The following is a 9,703-nucleotide window of genomic DNA, read 5'->3' as shown; positions in this document are numbered from 1 at the left end:
CTCGCTCGCTCCCATCTCTTTCAATCCTTCCCCTTCGTTCAATATCTTCCGTTTACCTTTCCTATCCATCTCCTCTCTCGCCCCATCTCGCACCTTTTTTTTATTTATTTTTTTTTTTTAACTTTTTACCTTCCCGCCCGTCCCTCACGCCACCTGTTGCGCTTCCTCTCTCCAAATCTTTCTTCTCCTGAAAGTCGACTTTCCAAACCGATCATCTTTCCCTCAACTCTTGCTGCTCTTTCAATCACACATTTTGCCAAACGCCGCCTCCCCGTCCTGCTCTCTCAAATCCCTCTGTTTTGCATACTTCCTAATTTTTACCTGATTGCCGCATCTTCATCTTCCTCTCCGCCGCTTTGTTGCTCAATTCCTACTTCACGCTCAATGATCCGGTACCGTCCTCACGCCACCTGCTTCCCTTTCTCTCGACTTGTATCCTTGCACGCGTTTCAAACTTTTGCTTCCTCGCCTTGATATTATAAATTGATGTCTTTCAACAATCCTTTCACCAACGCATTAGCGGTTAGCCTCCGATCGTGTCGCTGTTAGCGGTTGCGCCGAGCCCACATGACAATAAACATTCTGAAAGTTTCGATTGAGTACCGACAGTACAGCGCACTAAAAGCTCGAACGTTGACTTGTCATGTAAAATTAATGGCCACCACGACAAAAAGAACCCAAAAATTGAACAAATGCGAGCGACGGGCCATTCGCGAAGACCGAGTGACAGCCGGGCCCCTGGTCACAATTTTCGGCGCACGTCAAAACAAAGCACACGTCAACTGCTTCATGCGCTTTCCGTGCTCACGATGGAGTTCTCGTCCACCTGGAACCATCCTGTGACACGCAAGCCCCACCATCAGTACCCCCCTCGAAGCGGCTCAAACAAAGCAAACGGCGCGCCGCAACACCAAATGGCAGCCTGCCCCCTGGTCACAATTTACGGCGTACGTCACAACAAAGCTGCCCTGGCATTCTTCACACGCATTCGGTGCTCACTTTGGAGTCCTCATCCACCGTCGGCCACCCTGTGACCTGCCAGCCCCACCATCAGTACCCCCCTCTAACCGGCCAAAAAACAACCAAAGGCGCGCCTTGGCTCCTCAGCCAACACCAAATGGCAGCCTGCCCCCTGGTCACAATTTACGGCGTACGTCACAACAAAGCTGCCCTGGCATTCTTCACACGCATTCGGTGCTCGCTTTGGAGTCCTCATCCACCTTCGACAGCCCTGTGACCCGCCAGCCCCACCATTAGTACCCCCCTCGAAACGGCTCAAACAAGAAAAAAGGTGCGCTCCTTGGCCAACACCAAATGGCAGCCGGGCCCCTGGTCACAGTTTTCGGCGCATGTCAAAACAAAGCTCACCTCGCATTGTTCGCACGCTTTCGCTGCTAACTATGGAGTCCTCGTCCACCGTCGACAGCCCTGTGATCCGCCAGCCCCACCATTAGTACCCCCCTCGAAACGGCTCAAACAAGAAAAAAGGTGCGCCTTGGCTCCTCAGCCAACACCAAATGGCAGCCTGCCCCCTGGTCACAATTTACGGCGTACGTCACAACAAAGCTGCCCTGGCATTCTTCACACGCATTCGGTGCTCGCTTTGGAGTTCTCATCCACCGTCGGCCACCCTGTGACCCGCCAGCCCCACCATTAGTACCCCCCTCGAAGCGGCTCAAACAAGAAAAAAGGTGCGCTCCTTGGCCAACACCAAATGGCAGCCGGGCCCCTGGTCACAGTTTTCGGCGCACGTCAAAACAAAGCTCACCTCGCATTCTTCGCACGCTTCCGCCGCTCAATGGGAAGTATTCATCCACCTGTGGCTATCCTGTGACACGACCCAAACTTGTGATCGAGCTGCGTGCGGCCATAGACGTTGCGTGCCGTTCTGCCTGCATGCTGGCTTTGAGAGTGTGCCACATTCAACGCCCCCAATGAAGGCTCGGGCGTATGATGCAACACCAGTGTACGCGGCCAAGCCACGCTCATATGACATGCACTGTCAGTGATGCTCGCTCCAAGAAACCGCTTGGCCACGGCCTGGATGGCTGCATAGACTTGGCCTAGACGGCGCTCTGCAGTCTGAATTTTGGCTTTCCCGCTGCTGCCGACGCAGACTCACCCGCGCTTGAGGTCAGTCACGTCTAAATTCAACTTGGTGACGATGTGAAGGAGGCATGAGAGCGCTTTGAACCTTTGCAAGTTCGTGCCGGCACAGACATCGCACAAGTTGACTTGCAGACACCAAGGACCTTGACAACCAGACACGGATCTACTGCATTTAATTGCCACAATACCCAAGCTCAACTGGATACGATCGCTCGCAAAACAAGACCACCGCTCAACGCCCTCATCACCAGCTCGCGCAGCGCCGCATCCACCACTACCGAGACACTATTGCTATTATCCGTTGTCATGGTAAAAGAAGACGAAGCGGTTTCTCGCTCTTTTCCGTGCTTGTTGGACGGTTCTGCTTCAGACGGTTGGCAAGGCCCGCCCTGCCCATTGACTTTACTTTCTTTTTGCATAGCAATCGACAAGCCACTCTAAAGCGCCACAAATTTCAATTTGTAAAAAAGTATCAAGGTGCAGCTACAGAGGCGGACGTTAGGGCATCCACGCGGTCACCAAGCGTTTGTAGGTCTTGGTTATTGAACAATTGAGGATCCAAGTGCCAGCCGACGCTACAGAGAACATCAGCAGCGCACCGCCAGCGTTTGACCTGCTCCGCATGAATCAAGTTGCCGGAGAAGAAGACATTTCTGGCGCTGGCGGAGGAGTCGCGATAGATTGAAAGGTTTGATGGTGTCCTGAGGTCAATTGAACCAGCTGCGGTCGGGAAGCATTCACAGTGACCAGACCAGGTGCACCGTTAGAATAGCTGTCGAGTTGCTAATCCCGAGGATAGAGCAAGTGCAACTCGTGTCCGACCGCATGTGTCACAACAAGGAGAGAAAATTGATCTTGCCGGTCACCTGGACATGTGCGCGGCATTCCTAAACCATGACGACTGAATGACAACGTGCCTTTGAACCACTTGTCATACGCAGGTCTGTTCATGTATGGTTCCAGCTTCTTGAATCTCTTACATCAGCTGGATGAGCTTGCGCCACTCGTCGGACAGAAATTGGTGGCCATACTCTGATTCGCTGGACGCAACCTTGTGGTCGCGCTGCGTGCGGCCTTGGACGTCGCGTGCCGTCCGACCTGCACGCTGGCTTTGAAAGTGAGTTACATCCAGCGCCCCTAAAAGCTCGGGGGCATCATGCATCACCAGTGTGCGCAGCCAGGCCACACTCATGTGCCGCCATGCGCTGACAGTGATGCTGGTTCCAAGAAATCGCTTGGTCACGGCCTGGATGGTTCGGTAGACTAGGCCTGGTCGAAGCTGTTTTTCGAGCTGCATCGGCACAATATTGAATAGCAGCTCATACGTGCCCTCCAGTTCGACACGCTTGACCGCTCGCAGATCAGCGTGCTGGTCGTCAGCAGGGCTGGAAATGTTTGGCGCGACCGAATCTTCGACCTCCATCGCGCCGGCCTCGAGCTCATCTTGCTGCTCTTCCGTCAAAGAATTGGAATCTATTGCCGAGGACGCGATCAATTCGCCTCGCTCTTGCAAGTAATTAGCAAACAGCTCCTCCAATGGCTTGCACAATAGCAGGTAAGCCATCATAATTGCACTGGTCCGCTCGTCCATGTAGTGTATAGCATGCGACTCGGGGTTGCTGATCAATGTAGCTTCGCCTTGTTGCGCGACAAACGCCAAGCGGTTGCCGGAGAAGAAGACATTTCTGGGGCTGGCGGAGGAGTCACGATAAAAAAGGCTCGTGTATACCGTCGCATGCATGGGTGGGGCTATGCACGGGTGTATGGTGAGACTCTGCGCATGTAAAATTTGCTTGCAACAAACAACACCACTCAAACGATCAGACGTACCAGTTGACAGGTGTGTATAGGTCAATGCCAGGCGATTAAACTCTTGCAGGGAGCAGATCCACCGCCACACTGATTCTACGCTGAACTTGCCGGGTGCATTAGGCATGGTAAACGCCTTGACCAGCTCTGGAGTTTCCAAGATGTGCTCCAGCAGCATTGCATAAAAGTCACGACCGCCAGCGTCCTTCAAATCCTGGCCTACCCAGGACTGTGGGGGCCCGGGCTGATCTGAGTCAAGCAGTGAGGGCAAGACAGCATAAACTCGCTTCTCCAGCCCCGAGTTGAACAGGAGGTCCTTGGTGAGAATTTGGTTCATTCCTGCTCGCATAGCTCGCAGACCTGTCCCAAGCTTAGACACGTCCATATGAATGCCATTCACCGTCAAAGCCTGAAACTCCTGTCCGGGGGCTGGCTGCGTTTCAAACACCACGTTAACACCGTATTTGCCCTCCTCCGAGGTGCATTTGCGAACATAGGTCAATCTACTACCAAGATAGTAGCAAATGCGGCCCTCCGTCAACCGCGTCTTGACAGCAGTATCATCCGTCAGCGCGCCAGGACCATTTGGATCGAGCTGGCGGCGGAAGAGCAGGAACAAGCGGCAGATCCACAACAGAGCTGCCAGCGTTGGCGTCCAGCTGCTTGGCTGCTTAAAGGTGTTGTTGGCTTGCACCGTCGTGCAAAGAATATAGATGGTGGGACAGTACTCCAAGTCCAAGTTGTTCATGTCCGTGCTTTCATCAAGGATGGCACACCACACGTTGGTCAACGCCTCGGATAGCGCAGTGTTATTTTGACCTTGGGCCACTTCCACGTCGTCCAAAGCTTTTGCCAGCTCGTCACTGATTCGACCAGGAAGCTGGCTGTCACGGCGCCGTGCTCGTAAGAGGTATTGCACGTAGCGCGTAGCCACAATTATGTAGCGATCGTAGCTCTGCTGCATGACCTTTTGATAAAAGCGGGTCGTAAGCACATTTCCCGATTTGGTGTATAGTCGTCCAAAAACTTCGCGAGCCGCCGTGTCGTGTAACGTGTTTTCGTGCGTCTTGTCCAAGAGACCATGCATGCACGTGATTAGCGTCGGGTTGATCTCGCTAAATCCCAGCTCTCTGAATTGGTTGAGTGCCAATCGGTCAAGCAGTACCCCAAGGCCCAGGGTCTGATAGACCGGGTGGAGTCGTCGCAAGTTGACAACAAAGTGCTTTTTTCTCTGAGCCTCGAGCAAAGGCGAAAAGGCTTGCGCGTCCACATGAGGTCTTTTGGATGGCTTGTGTTGCTGGACCTCCACATAGCTTGAGCCCAGTCCTCCTTTCCTGAGCCGCTGCATCCAGACTTTTCGAGGCACCTCAGTGGTGGCTGGATCACCAACATGGCATTGTTCATGTCGCACCAGGCTTTCTCGTGTTGAAAAGCAAAAGGTACAGCAAGGACACCTATAGCCCCGATGTACTGGGATGCATGGGTACGCAGGTCGGCAGCCGTTCATGTCGAGTTTGGGTACCTTTCGTGGCGTTGCTTCCTTGATGAGGTCCATGGCAAGCGATATGTCTGCATCTTCTACGTTCAGGCAGTGGCGCTTCAGGTGCTGGGCTGGGTGTTCGCTCAATGCGTACCCGCACTTGCCGCAAATCAGTATCCACTCGTACTCATCCAGAGCCAGACCAAGCGATTCCAGATACATTTTGGCGCGCGATGCATCAGCATTTTTGCCCAAGGAAACTTGATGATGAGGATATCGGCGTTTAGGCGCTCCAATGACCGACTTTGGAGCGTTGTTGATCCCCGAAGCAGGGCTGTGAATGAGCATGCCGCCCAGCTCGGCAGAAGTATTCTCTGCCATAGCCATGTGCTTTGCTCTGATGTGCCGTCTCACGCCCTCAGCCTTGGGGTAGCGCTTCTTGCAGCCGTAAATCGGACAGCAAAATTTGCCATCGAGTGCCGCTCGTTTTAAAAGAAAGTTTCTTTGACCGATGGTGATCCGCGACTCTTGTTGATGACGCTACAAGTTGGTTGCAAAGCGATGTGAGAGCGAGACAGAATGAAATCGAACGCCGAGCAGCACGCGAGGTTTATTTTGCGCTGATGATGCGCTTGCTGCTTCTGCGTCGTAAAAGTTTGAGCGCATGATCGACATGTGTGGGTCGACTGCGCTCCACCCTGAGTGCTTGGACATCCATGCTGCTCTGTTGCGTGTTTGTGTCAATTGAAGCACAAGGTCTGTGAATGTCCAGGCTGGTTGACTAAAATCTCCACCTACGAATGAGCAGGTGAGGCCGAACATGGGGAGAAAACGGAGGTGAATGTCACGATCTGGCTTTTGAATGCCAGCCGCCGTCATTGTGGGTGTTTACCGACCTGGCCAAGCAGAAAGCGTGCGAGACCAGGATCCTCGATGACTCGGGTACTGTTGCACGCACCGATACTGATGGTTGCCCCACGCTGAACCACGCCGCCAGCGACAGCAATGCCTCGACTTGGCGACTGATCAAAAAAAAAAAAATGTGACCACACACAACACACACAAACACCAACAATATCTCGAGTCTTTTCTAAACGCCGTCACGTTTCCATACAGCTCAGTTCTTCGATTTCCACAAGGTTTGCTACAGAAAGTCAAATCTTCAATTTCTCTGATTTGTTCTACATTATGTGTCATGATTTTAGCTTTATGACTTTAGTCTCAAGACCAAAACGGTTCATTATCCTTTATATTGGATGCAATTACAAGGTCCACTTTCTCCCGACTGATTCAGGCCTGCTGGCGCATCATTCAGTATTCCTGTCAATCGTGTCAACGCCTGTAAGGATCCGTGCACTCTTTTGCATGTGGCGCAAGAGCATCAAGATGCCAGGTGTCAGGCGTTCAAACAGTACTTGGCAAGGCAGGCGAGGTCAATTTGCGCTCCGTCCTGGCAAGACGCAGCTCATTCCGCATGACAGAGAAAGCCCAGTGGCTATTGAAACACACTTGCATAATTGTCTTGGTCTGTAACACGCATCATGGTGGTCTCGGTCCTCATACTCCCACTATCATACTATCCAACCATTAAAACAAATAGTCTGTCGCCCATGTTATTATATCACAGCCCTCGCGGCTGCCCCGATCAAAATCTCAACGCTTTCAATCACAAACTCCACAAGGTGCCAATGGCCTGCCGGCAGATGCTGGTCTTCCGAGTACAGCCATGCAATAAATCTTTCGCGAAAATGTCGCGTCTGCAGCGTGCCGGGCCGAAGATTGTATCCCATCCGCTTGGCCAGTTGGCGCAGCCGCGGATGACAGTCGGCAAGGAGGATGATGGAGCTCAAGACTCGTCCGAGGCCTTTATCGATTGCACAGCTCGGCAAATGCTTCAAGGGGTGGCCGCCAATCCTAGATGGCATGCCACATCTGGCGCAACATTCTCGTGTGGCAGATTCAAAATCGATGTTGCACTCATCGGCACTGTGCCCCGCGAGATGGCACCGGGTGCATGTGTCGTCTGATTCGGGACAGATATGTTGAGGTTTCCAGACGGCTTGAGACTGGCGAATGGTACATGGCATGCAATAGGCATGCATCAACCTCAGCGCATCCAGAAACTTGTCAGCCGCCGCCTTGTGGATCAGGCGCGAGCGCGTCGTCTTGGCTCGCTTGTTTGATCTCAGGCGTGGCATCGGCGCCGCTTCACATCCTTGCGATGATAAAGCAGCCGGGGGCAATGTATCAGATGCCACACGTTTGGCAGAAGGGCGCGTAGAGTGTGCGCCAGAAAGTCCAGACCTTTGCTTGCCCAGCAAAGAGCAAGGGTGCTGCGTGGGCTCGGCCTCTGCGGCAGGGTCTATATCAAGAGGGCCGTCACCGTCAGAGGAGCTCTCCATGGATGAGGCTTGGGAAGCTATTCGTTCCGCCAGAGCGCGGGCACGCGTAAGCCGCAGCGCTGCCGAGGGAACGTTTGCCCTGGGCCGTGGTGACAAGGCATCGGGAGCAGATGGGACGGGCAAACGTATCGGCAAGGCCGAAGGTACCGGTAGAGATGGCAACGGTGCTCCAAGACGAGGCAATAAAGCTGTGGAAGTCTGCGTAGCCTCGTTTGAAGCTGCAGCTTCTGTTGCGGGCCGAGGCACACTTCCACTCTCTGAAGTGGTTTTGGCCCGCAGATCTGGCATGGAAGAGCATGGTGCATCATCTTCTTGAAGTTCTGTCAGGGAATCAAACTCAAGCTCAAAGTCAGATGCCGTCGGTGTTGCTGGCAGAGACATGATGGGTTCCGCGGCCTCTTCGTCAAGTCGTCCAGCACGTGGCCTTGGCAAAAAATCAGCCATGGCCGAGCCTGCTTCAGAGGCTGTCGTCACGCCGGATGCTGGAGGTTGACGATTGTCACTGTTCTGCACTGGCTGCGCCCGAGCTTCTTCCAGTCGTTGTGCCTGAAGCTCGGAATCTGACACCGTGGGTGAATCTGACACAGGCATAGGCTCTGCGATATCTGCATCAAGTCGTTCAGCACTTGGCCGTGGCGATGCATCAGCCATCACTGGTTCCAGTGCAGTCTCGCCCGATCGAGTGACATGTTCACTGTGTGCGGCGATGCTTGGCTGCACTTCCTGCGCCATTTGCGTGCACACGTCACAGAGAGCCTGGCCGGTGGCAAGACATGTAACAGCGCGGGGATCCAACATTTTGCCAAGCGTCCACCTTCGACACACACTGCCCTCGACAAAGGCCTCGATGCCCGGTGCTGGGGTGCACCTGACTGGCAGCCACAACTCGGCAGCTCCGCCCTTACCATCACGGCCAGCCCGACCAAATGCCTATAGCCGATTACATGCACACCATTAGCTCAATGAACAATTGTTTTTTTGTTTTTTTTTTGTTTTTTTAGAGACAGTTCCGCGGACGTTTGGGCAACAACTCACCTTTACCAGGGTATAGACGTCATGGCCACTGCCATACCACAGCACGTGACGGACGGTAAACAGGTCCACGTCCGTGCTCAAACAGCTGGTGGCCACAATGACGTCGCATTCACTTTGTTGCCACCGTGCCAGATGGTCCTTCTGCGCCATCTCTTCCAAGCCTGCATAGTAGGGCAAGGCTGCATAGCCGCGTGCGTGCAGCTGATCACACAACAGCTTCACCTCGGTCACCATGTCGCAAAAGACCATCATGTGCACACGCTCCTCATTCTCCTGACGCGTCATCCGCTGCCTGTCTACAAGACCTTGCACGTGCGACAAGAAGGCCCGCTGGTCGCCGTGATGCACACGCAGCTCCACATTGTGACGCATCGTTTCCAGGCGGTACAGTTTGCCCCCTGCTTGCTGGCCCAGTTGTCGAAAAAGCCGCTCTTGGTCGCACATGCATAAAGTATCAGTCAAGGCCACGCGCTTGATGTTGGTCCATCCGCCAGAGGCCACGCAGGCCCCGACTTGAGCCATCATGTTTCGGTGGCTGGCATCAGAGATGAGCGTGTGCGCCTCGTCCAGAACCACGGTTCTGATGCCTTGGAAGCAAGCTCGTGCGTGCAGGGCGTCAGACCCTGCGCAAACAAACTTGTCAGCCGTGATGATAAGCACATTGAGGCCAGCTGCTACCGGCGTCGATGGGCCCAGCCACCTTTGCGCACTGTGGCCAGCCGCTTGCAAACGCCGCAACAAATCGTCTGCCGAGGTCGCAAAAGGCACAATCCACAGCACCGTGCCGGCATGCGGGTGACAACCCAGTTTGGGCATGGTACAAAGCGTCTTGTCCATGCCTGACGGTGCAACGACAATCAGCCAGCCG

At 53.9% G+C, this 9,703-nt stretch overlaps 2 protein-coding genes across 2 annotated transcripts in view; both read right to left on the bottom strand.

The window, feature by feature from the left end:
• Positions 1-2,303: 2,303 nt before the first annotated feature.
• MONBRDRAFT_25600 (uncharacterized protein) lies at positions 2,304-5,785 on the bottom strand (the record flags this gene model as incomplete). Its single annotated transcript, XM_001745829.1, has 5 exons — positions 2,304-2,546; positions 2,723-2,810; positions 3,090-5,295; positions 5,330-5,372; positions 5,441-5,785. The coding sequence occupies 5 exons, from the start codon at positions 5,783-5,785 to the stop codon at positions 2,304-2,306; spliced, it is 2,925 nt and encodes a 974-aa protein (XP_001745881.1).
• A 1,229-nt stretch (positions 5,786-7,014) lies between these two features.
• The window catches only part of MONBRDRAFT_8375 (uncharacterized protein), a gene marked incomplete at both ends in the record, with an annotated part of 9,009 nt that continues 6,320 nt past the window's right edge, over positions 7,015-9,703 (bottom strand). The window contains 2 exons of the mRNA XM_001745828.1: positions 7,015-8,556; positions 8,836-9,544. Coding sequence (XP_001745880.1) covers positions 7,015-8,556; positions 8,836-9,544 — 2,251 coding nt within the window. The remainder of the gene's footprint in view (positions 8,557-8,835; positions 9,545-9,703) is intronic.

This window comes from Monosiga brevicollis, genomic scaffold, assembly GCF_000002865.3.
Source record: "Monosiga brevicollis MX1 MONBRscaffold_10 genomic scaffold, whole genome shotgun sequence".
Lineage (NCBI taxonomy): Eukaryota > Choanoflagellata > Craspedida > Salpingoecidae > Monosiga > Monosiga brevicollis.
This window is presented reverse-complemented; position numbering and strand designations above follow the sequence as displayed.